Raw genomic sequence first — 16,156 nt, forward strand, 5'->3', positions numbered from 1 at the left:
CAGAAATCTCTTGCATTCTTATACACTAATGATGAAAAATCTGTCCGTCAAATGAAGAAAACACTCCCATTTACCATTGCAACACAAAGAATAAAATATCTAGGAATAAACCTACCTAAGGAGACCAAAGACTTGTATGCAGAAAACTATAAGACACTGATGAAAGAAATTAAAAATGATACACATAGGTGGAGAAATATACCATGTTCATGGATTGGAAGAATCAACATAGTGAAAATGACTCTATTACCCGAAGCAATCTACAGATTCAATGCAATCCCTATCAAACTACCAATGGCATTTTTTACAGAACTAGAAAAAAGAATTTCACAATTTGTATGGAAACACAAAAGACCCCGAATAGCCAAAGCAATCTTGAGAACGAAAAATGGAGCTGGAGGAATCAGGCTCCCTGACTTCAGACTATACTACAAGGCCACAGTAATCAAGACAGTATGGTACTGGCACAAAAACAGAAATATAGATCAATGGAACAGGATAGAAAGCCCAGAGATAAACCCACACACATATGGTCACCTTATCTTTGATAAAGGAGGGAAGGAAACACAGTGGAGAAAAGACAGCCTCTTCAATAAGTGGTGCTGGGAAAACTGGACAGCTACCTGTAAACGTATGAAATTAGAACACTCCCTAACACCACACACAAAAATAAACTCAAAATGGATTAAAGAGCTCAATGTAAAGCCAGACTGTATCAAACTCTTAGAGGAAAACATAGGCAGAACACTCTATAACATAAACCACAGCAAGATCCTTTTTGACCCATCTCCTAGAGAAATGGAAATTAAAACAAAAATAAACAAATGGGATGTAATGAAACTTAAAAGCTTTTGTACAGCAAAGGATACCATAAACAAGACCAAAAGACAACGCTCAGAAGGGAGAAAATATTTGCAAATGAAGCAACTGACAAAGGATTAATATCCAAAGTTTATAAGCAACTCATGCAGCTCAATAACAAAAAAGCAAACAACCCAATCCAAAAATGGGCAGAAGAACTAAATAGACATTTCTCCAAAGAAGATATACAGATTGCCAACAAACACATGAAAGAATGCTCAACATCATTAATCATTAGAGAAATGCAAATCAAAACTACAATGAGATATCATCTCACACCAGTCAGATTGGCCATCATCAAAAACTCTAGAAACAGTAAATGCTGGAGAGGGTGTGCAGAAAAGTGAACACTCTTGCACTGCTGGTGGGAATGTAAATTGATACAGCCACTATGGAGAACAGTATGGAGGTTCCTTACAAAAGTACAAATAAATCACCATATGACCCTGCAATCCCAGTAGTGGGCATATAGCCTGAGAAAACCATAATTCAAAAAGAGTCATGTAGCAAAATGTTCATTACAACTGTATTTATGATAGCCAGGACATGGAAGCAACCTAAATGTCCATCAACAGATGAATGGATAAAGAAGCTGTGGCACATACATACAATGGAATATTACTCAGCCATAAAAAGAAATGAAACTGAGTTATTTGTAATGAGGTGGATGGACCTCGAGTCTGTCATACAGAGTGAAGTAAGTCAGAAGGAGTAAAACAAATACTGTATGCTAACACATATATATGTAATCTAAGAAAAAAAAATGTCATGAAGAGATTAGTGGTAGGATGGGAATAAAACACAGACCTACTAGAGCATGGACTTGAGGATATGGGGAGGGGGAAAGGTAAGCAGTGACGATGTGAGAGAGTGGCAGGGACATATACACACTACCAAAAGTAAATTAGATAGCTAGTGGGAAGCTGCCGCGTAGCACAGGGAGTTCACCTCTGTGCTTTGTGACCACCTAGAGGGGTGGGGTAGGGAGGGTGGGTGGGAGGGTGACAAAAGAGGGAAGAGATATGGGAACATATGTATATGTATAACTGATTCACTTTGTTGTAAAGGAGAAACTAACACACTATTGTAAAACAGTTATACTCAAATAAAGATGTTAATAATAATAATAATAATTAAAAAAAAATCTTCCAACAGGGCTTCCCTGGTGGCGCAGTGGTTGAGAGTCCGCCTGCCAATGCAGGGGACACGGGTTCGTGCCCTGGTCCGGGAAGATCCCACATGCCGTGGAGCGGCTGGGCCGAGCCATGGCCACTCAGCCGGCAATTCCGGAGCCTGTGCTCTGCAATGGGAGAAGGCGACAACAATGAGAGGCCCGCATAACGCAAAAAAAAATTTAAAAAATTCTTCCAACATATATATGTGTTAGCAAGAGCTAACACGTATCTTTCTCAAAGTCTTCCAAAATATAGCAGAGCGAGGATCACTCCCAAACTTATTCTACGAGGCCACCATCACCCCAATCCCAAAACGAGAAAAAGATTTCTCAAAGAAGGAAAACTACAGGCAAATATCACTGATGAACATAGGCACCAAAATCCTCAACAAAATAGTAGCAAACAGAATGCAAAAGCACATTAAAAGGATCATACACCATGATCAAATGGGGTTTATCCCAGTAATGCAAAGATTCTTGAATAAGTGCAAATCAGTCAATGTGATATAACGTATTAACAAATTCAAGGATAAAAAGCATTTCATAATCTCAATAGATGCATAAAAAGCTTTTGACAAAATTCAACACCCATTTATGATAAGAAATCATCCAGAAAGTGAGCGTAGACAGAGCCTACTTCAATATCAGAAAGGCCATATATGACAAAACCACAAGCCAACATCGTTCTCAATGTTGAAAAACTGAAACTATTTCCTCTAAGATCAGGAACAAGACAAGGTTGTCCACTCCTACCACTGTTATTCAACATAGTTTTGGAAGTTGTAGCCACGGCAATCAGAGAAGAAAAGGAGATAAAAGGAATCTAAATCAGAAAGAAAAGTGTCACTGTTTGCAGATGACATGATACTATACGTAGAGAATCCTAAAGATACGACCAGAAAACTACTAGAGCTAATCAATGACTTTGGTAAAGTAGCAGGATATAAAATTAATGCACAGAAATCTCTTGCTTTCCTATACAATAATGATGAAAAATCTGAAAGAGAAATTAAGGAAACACTCCCATCTAACAATGCATCAAAAAGAATAAAATACCTAGGAATAAACCTACCAAAGGAGACAAAAGACCTTTATGCAGAAATCCAGAAGAAACTGATGAAAGAAATTAAAGAGAATACAAACAGGTGGAGAGATACACCATGTTCTTGGATTGGAAGAATCTACATTATGAAAATGACTATACTACCCAAAGCAATCTACAGATTCAATGCAATCCTTATCAAACTACCAATGGCATTTTTCACAGAAGTACAACAAAAACAAATTTGTATTGAAACACAAAAAAACCTGAATAGTCAAAGAAATATTGTGAAAGAAAAATGGAGCTGGAGGAATCAGCCTCCTTGACTTCAGATTACACTACAAAGGTAAAGGAATCAAGATACTATGGTACTGGTGCAAAAACAGAAACATAGATCAATGGAACAGGATAGAAAGCCCAGAGATAAACCCACGCACATATGGTCACCTTATCTTTGATAAAAAAGGCAAGAATATACAATGGAGAAAAGACAGCCTCTTCAATAAGTGGTGCTGGGAAAAGTGGACAGCTACATGTAAAAGAATGAAATTAGAACACTCCCTAACACAATACACAAAAATAAACTAAAAATGGATTAAAGACCTCAATGTAAGGCCAGACACTATAAAACTCTTAGAGGAAAACATAGTGAGAACACTGTATGACACAAATCATAGCAAGATCCTTTTGACCCACCTCCTAGAGAAATGGAAGTAAAAACAAAACCAAACAAGTGGGACCTAATGAAACTTCAAAGCTCTTGCACAGCAAAGGAAACCATAAACAGGACGAAAACACAACCCTCAGAATGGGAGAAAATATTTCCAAATGAAGCAACTGACAAAGGATTAGTCTCCAAAATTAACAAGCAGCTCATGCAGCTCAATATCAGAAAACAAACAACCCAATTCACATATGGGCAGAAGACCTAAACAAAAATTCTCCAAAGAAGATATACAGATTGCCAAAAAACACATGAAAGGATGCTTAACATCAGTAGTCATTAGAGAAATGCAAATCAAAAGCACAATGAGGTATAACCTCACACTGGTCAAAATGGCCATCATCCAAAAATCTACAAACAATAAGTGCTGGAGAGGGTGTGGAGAAAAGGGAACCCTCTTGCACTGTTTGTGGGAATGTAAATTGATACAGCCACTATGGAGAACAGTATGGAGCTTCCTCAAAATCTAAAAATAGAACTACCATACGACCCAGCAATCCCACTACTGGGCATATACACTGAGAAAACCATAATTCAAAAAGAGTCATGTACCACAATGTTCACTGCAGCTCTATTTACAATAGCCAGGACTTGGAAGCAACCTAGTTGTCCATCGACCGATGAATGGATAAAGAAGATGTGGCACATATACATAATGGAATATTACTCAGCATAAAAAATGAAATTGAGTTATTTGTAGTGAGGTGGATGGACCCAGGATCTGTCATACAGAGTGAAGTAAGTCAGAAACAGAAAAACAAATACCATATGGTAACACATATATATGGAATCTTAAAAAAATATGGTTCTGAGGAACCTATGGGAAGGTTAGGAATAAAGACGCAGACGTAGAGAATGTACTTGGGGACACGTGGAGGGCGAAGGGTAAGTTCGGACGAAGTGAGAGAGAAGCACTGACATATATACACTGCGAAATGCGAAATACATAACTAGTGGGAAGCAGGTACATAGCACAGGGAGATCATCTCAGTGCTTTGTGTCCACCTAGACGGGTGGGATAGGGAGGGTGGGAGGGAGGGAGGTGCAAGAGGGAGGAGATATGGGGATATATGTATACATATACCTGATTCACTTTGTTATACAGCAGAAACTAACACATCAATGTAAAGCAATTATACTCCAATAAAGATGCTAAAAAAATAAAAATAAGTCAAACTGCCTAAAGCCATCTAGACATAGGAATATATCCAGAAATGGAAGCAGGGGTGTGAGTAAAGCAAGAAAGCCAAGACAATTTTCCTATAGCCTCTGGTCACATAATATGTGGTTAATCCAGGTGAAGGCTCATGGAGAAGGGAAACATCTACATGGGGAATGTATCAGGGTGGTTCATTAGTATAAGTGTATATGGAGGGGACCTATATTTAGCTGGAAAAACAAAGTTTTACACACACATATACACACACATTGGAGGTTCAGTTTACATTTCTCAAATAAGGAAAGTGATGTGTTTCAGCCTGGACCCAGTACGAGGATGCTCTTTTCCAAACCCTTTGGAGTCCCAGGGTAACTTATAAGGAATACAAAGCATAATGACTCAAAAATATTAACGTCATGTATTTGATGTAATGAAACCCAAGGTATCATGTTAAGCACAGTACAAACTTTTTTTTTGCTCCAAAAGGATCACCCTAAGTAAATAATTATGTACGGAATTATATATATATATATATATATATATATATATATGTATATATATACGTACATATATACATATATGTATATATTGGGTCAGCCAAAAAGTTCGTTCAGGTTTTCCATTAGATGTTATGAAAAACCTGAAGGAACTTATTGGCCGACCCAATATATACATATACATATATATATATATATATATATATATATATATACACACATACATTCACACACACACACACACACACACACACACACACACTGCTATAACTTTACATCTTACATACCACTTTTAGTTTCAGCTTCCTCACATCACCATGGTGAATGCTAGGGGGAGGAGAATATTATCAAGAGAAACAGGAGGTCAGAATAGCACTGTAACCTTCATTCTCAAACTAGAGTCCTTTGACCTCAGGCATCTGCTCCTATTTCCTCCTCCCAAGCTCTCAGCCTTTCTGACATTCAGTTTAAAATCTTGTTTGAGTCCTTTTCCCATGTGTACCATCATGAAATAAAACAATGAGTTTATCTAGATGTTATGTCAACAAAGGTAGCAGTCTACTTCTGATTTGCTATTTATTAAAGTAAGAAATGCAGAAGTCTGTAACATGACTTCATTCTGGAACAACTTTGACCCCAGACCTTGCAACTTCAGTGAGAAGCTGAAAAGTCCATTTGGGAGAATATTAGCTTTGGAAGGAAACTTGAAAGTCTTCTAATTCATTCTTTAATGTTTCTGTCTAATGGGCTTCCTTTTAAACAGCTCCAGTGACAAGGGTATCTTCAGTTTATTGCTAGAAAGCTCCTAACAGTAAGCCAAAATTCTGACTTCCTGTAAAATTTAAATTGATTTGCCCGCTGAAACTACCCAAGTAAATGTTACGCCTCTTCTGACAAGGCCCTCTTTAGACTAAAACATTCTTGATCCTTTTAATAATTGTTCTGTGTCTATTTGTAAATGAGTTACCATCTTGGTCACTTTCCAGTTGTCTGTGTCCATCTTAATTGTGGTGTTCTGAAATGATCCAAATCTCCTAACATAAACGATCAAGTACAGAAAATACCATTATGAAGGACTTCTCTGTGCTGGACACCATGCCTCTATTAATGCAGCCTAAGACTTTATTACACCTGTATGCACTATAATCTCACATGGTGGGCTCATGTTAAACTTATAGTAAATTAAAATCACTAAGTCTTTCTCACAAATGCTATTTTTAAGCCACATAACCCCTTTCCTTTAGTAACTGAATTTTTGATACAAGACTTTACATTTTATCCTATTCAATTTAATCCTGCTAGATTTGGCTATAGTTTTTCTTCGATCTACTAAGGACTTTTGGATCTTGTTAGTGACATCCAGTGCATTTATTCTGCCTTCTAATGCTATACTATTTGCCATGGGACGGGCAAGCTATTTTATATTTTCATACTAGTTATTGAAAAATAACTTCAATGAGACAGAACTGAGGTTAGAAACCGCTTGTTTATATTGACACATCATTTGACACTGTCAATTCAACTTACTAACCCATCTACTGGCCTGTTATTATCCAGCTCATGTTACTCCATTTTTATTCTTAAGGGCATTTTGAGAAACTGCCAAATACCATGGTGAGGTACACAATGTTTACTGCCTTCTGAGGTCTCTGGGAGGCAGCTCAACAAAATGCAGGCATCCTCCAGAGCAGCTGAAGCACAAGTGGCCCATGTGATTGCCAACTTGGAGGCATACTGTATGTATTAGGACACTGTGGACAGATGTACTGAAGGACAGTTTCAAATATTAGCCATAACTCACAAGTCAGAAAGCCAAACCACCAAATTGCAGTTTTGATTATGACAAAGCTAATTCTCACATATGCATTTTTATGGGAGCTGCACCAGAGTGAACAGCAGCAGAGATGCATTCATTTAACAACAGCTAATGTATCTCCACAACAACACTGAGGAGGCAAGTTAGTATATAATTTATTATAAAATCTCTATTATAAATAGACCAGTATAGTTTAATAGATTCAGGGGGAAGCAGAAGAGTGAACTGGTTAAGCACACACTCTGGAATCTCAGAATTGGGTTCAAATTTTGACTCTGCCACTTAATAGCAGTGTGACCCCAGAAAATTAATGTTAGTTTATTTCCTTATCTGTAAACTAGATAACAGTAGTAGATATTAGTAGGAAGATATTAGGGGAAGATAATAGTAGTACTACCTTATAGGGCTGCTATGAAAATTGAACATAACCATGAATACATTAGCTATTATGAACATCCCAATCTAACAGAAACAATATTGTGAAATCCAAGCTAGAGCTGAGTAATCATGTCTTTTTCTTTCATGCTCATCAACTATTCTTTTAATAATAAATTAAAGCATCTTTCCTGAAATTACCTTAAATTTGCTAATCTACACATTGGGCTAAGAAGTTCTGAAGTTGAATTTTGATAGTACTTAGGGAACCCAAATCTGTGTTTCGATACCTCAGTACAGCTGAAGCTAGCTAGCTATATGCTTCAATACATATCCATTTGATGAATAATGTTGCCTATGTATGTCAGGACAAACAGTTCCTTATTTGAGAGTGGCTTACCCAACCTTTGGAGTTTGCTAGTTTAGAATAGCTTTTGGCAATGGTGCTTACCCATTATCATAATGTCCAAAGCCTTGGTAAGAATGTATACCACCTGATGAAGTTGCTCTTTGGGTGGCTTCAGTCTGTTATCTGAAATCATAATCCAAATCATTTTTTTCCTTTCTAGTTTTAGAAAATTGTTTTTCCCCTAAGTTTCCTAACAGATTTCTGGGAAGATGGTAGCATTGGAAAGGGTCCCCAATTTTTGCCCTTCCTCCCACAAAACAATAGAAATGACCACAGGGAAACAAAAATTGAGCAAAACCTGTACAAACAATGAGGGCATTAGAATTGTCAAGGATTCTGTAAGACATGATGCTGATGGGGCCATATTGAAAGACATCACCAATCTGAAGTTCTGTGATATACTGACAAATCAAGAAAATCCTGGCAGAAAAGCACTAATACCATCTAGCTTAAAGGAACAAGGACTGAAGGTGGGAGCAGGCAGTGAAAGACTGAGATGAGAACCTCTCATAAATTGAGGTAAGCCTGAGTAACGTTTTTCATCTAAGCCTCCCAATACATTTTTAAAATAAAATAATACAAATTGGAAATATCAAAATTGCCACATAGTTTTAGAAGTTTACATTTACTAAATTAAGCTGTATTATGAACATTTTCAATCAGCTCAGTCTAGCTGTGTGGCTGGAGTAATCAATTCATTTGAGAATAATGTTAAAATTCTGAATTTGAGTTTTGTGAACATGAAACACAGGCCAAAGGGCTCTCCTGATACCTTAACCCAAATCCCTGGGCTAGGCCCTGACAGGAATTACTCCATTTGTTGCTATTTTGACATTGCACATCAACAGACTTTGGAGCAGGCTGCCCCTTCTCAGAAGGCAAGCTCAGCGTCTCTGACCATAGTCTCAATAAATATGATGGTCTCAACTTGATATTAGTCCTCATTAATAAACAAGCAGGACTTATTTCAATGTTTTATATCCAACCCGCCCATACACTGGCCACACACAAGTGGCGAGTATATATGATATCACATACCTGAAGTAGAGGCCAAAAGAGCAAATGAAGAAAGCCAACTTGTGGTGAACATCTCCTGCTGGGATTGCCCCTGGCCCTAGCTCCCTCCCCACTACCTCATCCTGCTGGCTCACAGAGCCAGTAATATAAACTTACACCATCTAGCCATCTAGTGTAAGCTTAGAGAGGGGATGACAACCAAGTAAACAGTGACAGCATAAAAGAATTACCCCACTCTTATTGGAGGGAGAGAGATAGCAGGTTAGGATATGCCCTTCTTATTCAACGATGAATAAATGGATAAATTGTGAATTAATAGTAGATAAAACCCAAAACAAAAACAGAGCCTATGAAAAGAACTTGCAAGATAATAAGAGGAAATTATATCATGTAAGAGATGAACAGTTTTAAAAATTTTTTAAAAGGGTAAATAAAGTTATAAACAAAAATTAATTAACTGGAAAGCAAAAATACAACCAAAAAGTAGAAATAATAAATTAAAGACTTGGACCTTTTCAGGGAGAAAACAAAATGTATGAAAAGGTAGAGAAACATCTGGCAAGGGTAATTAAGGAATTCTCTGTTCCTTGAATGCCTGAAAGAAATGTACCTGTTAAATTGTCTGAGCCAGGCCTCAGAAAACATCCAGTTTTTCCTATAGCTATTGATTTCTTGCTATTTTCTATGTTACTGGCTTATTTTTATGTTGATTTTCATATAAAATCTTTCATGTCATAAAAATTCTTATATTTATTATGGCAGACTTTGCTATTGTAATTGTCGTAAACACTCAGCACCACACAGCAGTGAAATAATAAATCACCGTTTCCTAACTTGATGTTCTGAGGAACATTGATATGCCAAATGTTATTAGGGTGTTTAAACGGGGAAAAAAAGTTGTTCTTTACTCAAATAAGTTTAGGAAATGCTGAGTTAGATAAGATTAAATAGTTTTTACTCTTTTAAAGAACATACTCCTTAAAAAAAAATAATACTAGTCAAAATTTACTGCCTAATGACTCTCCAAGAGGGGCTATAGTATACAGCATTTTGCAAACTTATTTGACCGTCTCCCAGAGGAATGGTTTTTCAAAAATGCAATTTAGAATTGCTGCAGCAAACATAGTCTGGTTAAAATGAGAAACAATACAAGAATGTCACTGCCACTTTTCTTCTTTAGCACTATTCTGGAATTGTTTAACCCATGCCATCAGAACCTATGTTATAAATTCTGAAAATAACCTATCATCATAACTTCTCATTGATATGACTTCTTACCAGGAAAAACTCAGAAGGATCAACTGAATGTCTCTGAATTTAATAGATTCCAGTAAACTGCCAACTTAAAATTAATCTATGAAAATACATTCTTCCCTTATATAGCAAAAATGACCACATAGGTAACACACTGAATAAGAGCTCCCAATTGCAGTATTGTTTCCCATATATCGGTATTACCTAGGAATACATTTATTACAAATTATATGAGACTTAAATAAAACTCTCTTGAAGGATGTAAAAGCTATTTAAAAATGAGGCAATATATCATGTTTCTGGAGGGCACTGTAATTCTGTACTTCCCACTATTGTATCAATTTAAGACAATCCTAATCAAATTCCCAATTTATTTTTTTTTGGGGGGAAGGGAAATCTAATAACTGTAAAGTTCATCTGGTAAAATAAACATGTCGGAATCATTAGAAAATTGTGAAAAATAAAAATAAAAAAGATCAAAAGGAGGACTTGCCCTAAGAGATATGAAGTCATTTCTAACTCAATAACTACAGGTTGGTGTACTGGGGCTACAATGTTCAGTGGTACTAAAGAGAATTCAAACACAGAATAAAGTATATATATATATATATATATATATATATATATATATATATATATATATATATATGTATGACATTTCAAATGGAGGGGAGGATGAGGACAATGAGATAAAAACCAGGTAACAACTATCTACCCTTTGGGGGGAAAAAAAGTTAGAATACCTAAATCTAAACATCAAAATAATTCCAGACAGGGCAAGGGAACTTTCTTTAAAAAACAAAACCATCAAAATTAGAGAAATACAGGATAAGATTTATATAATCTTGGGGTTGGCAATCCTTCTAAACATGATCCTAGGGCCAGAAGGCAAAAAGGAAAAGATTTATCCATTTTTAATTTTTTTTATTTTTTTAGTCATTTTTAATGCATTTTTCCCTGTGCACAAGAGAAATAACTGATAGAGTCAAAAGATACAGTTTCCTTTATACACAGCAGTTAAAAGTAATGCAAACGTCACATGACATTTTCAGTGAAAGTTACATTTCCAATTACAAATCAAAATGCGTATTAGGGTCTCTTTACCGGAGAAGCTGAGAAGGAAGTCTTAAAAAAAGCACTTTCCTGGCATTACTATACTGATCCTTCAGGCTGCACTAAGATTAAGATCATATACAATCAATTTGCAAATGTTGACACAATGTCACACTGTAAGTTTTCTGTACAATTAAATGTATACGTAGAGATACCAGGATAAACATTTCTACTATATTTTAACTGAACTTGCCTAGCCAACATTTCCACTGAGAAGTTTATCAAAGATGCTGTAAGATTCTACAAAATTGTGAGATATACCGAGCTCCAGAAATATTTCTTGTATCTTTCTCATTTTGGTTATACATATTCTGCTCAGAGATTCTGTTGTAATATTTCTAGATGTACAGTTCCAATTGTGCTTGCTGTACTGTGTATAAATATAGCAAAAAAGATCAAATAGTATAAATCTTACAGCATTTTGCTAGCAAAAATACATGCCAAAGTCACAATAAGCAATACTGTACCACAAATTAGAGAGCTTCAATTAACTTATGTTTTTAATATTTTCATTCTACATTTAATTACTATCATAGGATAATGTTTAAAATGCAAATAAATTGGACATCTGTAGGACAAAACTGGTTCACCCAACTGTAAAGGTTGATACCTGTTTCCAAAAATCACAATAAAAGCAGAAGTGTTTGCATGCAACACCTTTGAGTGAAACGGCATTGATTCCCACAATTCAAAACAGAGAAGGAAGGAAGGAAGGAAGGAAGGGAGGGAGGGACAGAGGGAAGGAGGGAGGGAGTGGGGGAGGGAGTGGGGGAGGGAGGAGGGAAGGGAGGAGGGAAGGGAGGAGGGAAGGATGGGAAGGAGGGAGGAAACAAAGAGGGAGGAAAGGACTCCACCTTAAAATGCATATTAAATTTATAACTAGACAGATTTAAAAGAATCAAAGTGAAAGTAAAGTAAAATTATGTGTGTTTAAAGATTTAAGAGCCATTATCAAAAATAAGATACATTTTTTCAAGGTACAGAAATGTAATTATGATGGCTGAGAACCCAGCAGCCTCTCAATGGCTGCATTGATGTCGCCTCCTGTTGCTATTAGAGCCTGCAAGTTTGCTTCCCGGTTTAAGAACCCCATTGCGTTGAGCTGTTCCAGTTGTTGTTGAAATCTGACTTCTGGATTCGGCAGCTGCGGAGGATTTGCTCCAGCCAGAGCCTGCACCATTTGCTGAATGAACTGCTGGTTGGGTCCAGATTCCGATGTTGGGCTCGTAGTTTCACTGGGTGCAGAGCTAGATACAGGGGGCCCAGGGGGGGCGCCTGAGCCAGTGGAGCCAGGGGGACCTGCAGGGCCAGTGGGTCCTATGGGTCCAATGGGGCCTATGGGAGTAAACGGGACTATGGGGCCAATGGGGCCTATGGGTGTGACTGGGCCTACAGGGCCTATAGCCGTTCCCAGCACCCCCACCCCCACACCTGGAGTGAAGCTTGGAATGAGGCCAGGTGCTTCAGTGGCTAATGTCTGTAGCCCCTGCTGGATCTGCATTAAAGCCTGCATTGCTCTTGGGTTTGACATGGCTGAGAGTGTGTCTGGATTTTGCATCTGCTGCAGGAAAGCAGGGAGCTGTGGACGCATCTGCTCCTGCAGCTGAGGATTTGCAGTAAACACAGGGCTATTCAGCATCATCTGTGCAGCCAAATCTGGATTCTGGGTCAACGACTGCATCATGCTTCTCATATAGGGTGCAGACAGCATATTCTGGATCAGCTGGGGGTTTTCAGTTATCTGTTGCAGCAAGCTCTGCATTCCTGGGGTGCTGAAGATGCTGGCGACATAATTAGCTGCAGCCACTGTGTTCCCCGTAGCACTGCTAGAGCTAGTGCCAGATCCACTGCCACTGCTCGTTGTTGTGCTGGTGGTCGCAGAACTCTGGGTAGCCGGTGGTGGCGCCCATGGATTGGGTAGTGGATCGCGATTTTCTGTGCGGGAAGGCTGTGTACCTTCCCCAGAGGAGGAACTGCTCCCCACTGAGGCAAACGGATTACCCCCAAACTGCTCTTGTGCGGCATTCAGCATGGGTTCTTGAATGTCAGTGTACATGCGCCGTAAAGCATTGTAGCCACCTGGGATGCTTTCAAGATTGCTGAGAGCCAGGTCTTGATTTCTCATCATTTCTTGCATCATAGCTGGATTCCTGGCGATTTCGAGGGTCTGCCTCATTATATCTGGGTTGTTGAGCAGGTGACTGATTTCTGGGTTTCTCTGAATCAATTGTTGCATCTGTGGATTGGCCATAATGAGCTGCCTCATCAGATCAGGATTCGAAAGCATGCTCTGAACAAAGGGATTTTCCATGATTTGGATCATCATCTCAGGGCTGGACAGGAGCTGCTGCTGCATCTGGTTCTGGAGCTCAGAGAAGTTGGTCGAGCTCAAGCCCAGGCTGCTAAGGCCTGCAAGTCCTCCCAGGCTCCCCAACCCAAACGGGTTGCTATTTGTGGAAACAGGTGTGGAGTTACTCCTGGGAGTCGACGCGGTGGTAGTATTAGTTCCCGCGGCATTACTAGGCTGGGTGGACTGGCCCTGAGGTCGGTTCTGGCTTTTGATGACAAGATGAACAGTCAGTCCATCATGGATGCCATGCTGAATCAAGGTATCTTGATCTTTTAAGATTTTTCCGGCAAAAATCAGCACTAGCTGATCCGTTTGGGATTTGAAGCGTTTCGAAATCGCTTCCTTAAACTGCTGGACTGAGCTGTTCTCGGGCACTGCGAACTCCTCTTTCTCTTTGGGGGTCTTCACAGTGACTTTGATAATTTTGGGCTCCGCCGGGGCAGAGGCAGGGCCTTGGGCCGCAGCAGAACCGCGGGAGGGGCGCGGGGGGCCGCTGCTCTCGCCGTTCTCAGCCATGGCGGCCGCAGTGACGCAGGCAGACAGGGAAGGCGCGGGCGGGCGGGCGGGCGAGAGAGAGAGCGAGGGAAGAAGGAAGGAAGGAGGCACCGCCGCAGCAGGCTGGGCCGGGCTGGGCGGGGAGCGCGGAGCACGGTACCTCTGTGTTGAAGACTGCGGATCCCTGGTCCTCTGGTGGAGAGAGGGCTCCGAGTAGGCCGCGGGCCGAGGTCTCGCCGCTCAGGTCTCTGGGCCGCCGCCGCCGCCGCCGCCGTGTGATCCCACCGCGCGGTCTCCCAGCAGCTCGCGCAGCCGCTCAGCCCGCTCCTCCCCGCCCCTTCCCCTCCCCCAGTTCCGCGCTCGCCTCCCCGCCCCCCTCTGCTGACGCGGCGCCAGGCCCAGGATGATAGAGTCGACTCGGTCAAAATTAAAAACTTATGTACTGAAAAAAAAAAAAGATGAGGGAGAGAGAGAGAAACAGAGAGAAAGAAACAAAGGGACAACAGAAGACAAGAGAAAAGAGAGGGAAGGAAGGAGGAAGAGAGGAAAGGGAACCAGCTTCTATAAAGGACATTAATATATATATATATATATATATATATATATATATATATATATATATATATTCCATCAGGCAGTGAAGTGAAAAGATGAAAGCCTGAATCAAAGCGACCTGAAGTAAAAGATCAAAAATGAGAACCAAAGAACTCTGACAAAGCAAAAAGGAAAAGATGAACACCCCCCCCTTGGGGGAAGGGAAGAGGACTGGGCAAGAGCCTGCATTTTACAAAAGAAGTGCAAGTGGCCAATGGGCATATAAAAGGATGATTAAGCTCACTAGCAATCAAAGAATTTCAAATTAAAACAATGAGATTCTTCTTCTGTCTTATATTGGCAAAGATGAAAAATAATAATAAACCTTATCATTGAGAGAGAGCTGAGAAAATGAACTGTCATGCCAATTGAAGTGTAAGTTGTTATCTTAAGGCAATTTTAACATATATATAAACATTTAAAATATTTCCACCTTTACTTGGAAATGCCTCATTTAGAGACCTCACCTATGAAAATAATTGGATAAGGACACAAAAATACATATGTATAAAATGTACATGCACTGCAGCATTTAAAAAATTATTTTAAAAGATAATCAGTGTCTCTACACAGGATTGGTCATATATATTATGATATTACCATACAAAAAAAAAATTCACTGTTTAAGAAATGGGTGGTTAATTTGTATGATAAAAAGTGTACATGAAATAAATGGTAGTTACAGGGAAATTACAGAGTATTTTCACTTTCAGTTTTATATATTTCCATAGAGTTAGAAATTATACAATCACATGTTTCAATACCAAAAAATACAGTAAGTATATTTTTATGTTAAAACTATTTTTTATAAACACTTTGTATGTGTAAACTGTCTTTAAAGACAATGTATGTGTATGTATAAAAAGAAACCTGGAACACTATATACAAGCATGTTAATGGTGGTTATTACTTGGTGCAAAAATTATGAATAACTGTTCCTTTTTTTTCCTGCTGAGTTGGGTCTTCGTTGCTGCACGAGGGCTTTCTCTAGTTGCGGCGAGCGGGGGCTACTCTTCGTTGTGGTGCACGGGCTTCTCATTGCAGTGGCTTCTCTTGTGAAGTACGGGCTCTAGGCGCATGGGTTTCAGTAGTTGTGGCACGCGGCTCAGTACTTGTGGCACACAGGCTCTAGAGCGCAGGCTCAGTAGTTGTGGCACAGGGCTTAGTTGCTCCTCAGCATGTGGAATCTTCTCAGACCAGGAATCGAACTCGTGTTCCCTGCACTGGCAGGCAGATTCTTAACCACTGTACCAACAGGGGAGTCCCCTGTTCCTTT

At 39.2% G+C, this 16,156-nt stretch overlaps 1 protein-coding gene across 1 annotated transcript; it reads right to left on the reverse strand.

The window, feature by feature from the left end:
- Positions 1-11,237: 11,237 nt before the first annotated feature.
- Positions 11,238-14,621, reverse strand: UBQLN2 (ubiquilin 2). Its single transcript, XM_059049758.2, has one exon. The coding sequence runs from the start codon at positions 14,305-14,307 to the stop codon at positions 12,433-12,435; it is 1,875 nt and encodes a 624-aa protein (XP_058905741.1). The 5' UTR covers positions 14,308-14,621; the 3' UTR covers positions 11,238-12,432.
- Positions 14,622-16,156: the final 1,535 nt, after the last annotated feature.

The sequence above is a fragment of the Kogia breviceps genome, chromosome X, assembly GCF_026419965.1.
Source record: "Kogia breviceps isolate mKogBre1 chromosome X, mKogBre1 haplotype 1, whole genome shotgun sequence".
Taxonomy (NCBI): domain Eukaryota; kingdom Metazoa; phylum Chordata; class Mammalia; order Artiodactyla; family Physeteridae; genus Kogia; species Kogia breviceps.

Bases quoted from the DNA above. Each gene is read 5' to 3' on its own strand.
- UBQLN2 (XM_059049758.2), bottom strand. From the start codon at position 14,307: ATGGCTGAGAACGGCGAGAGCAGCGGCCCCCCGCGCCCCTCCCGCGGT.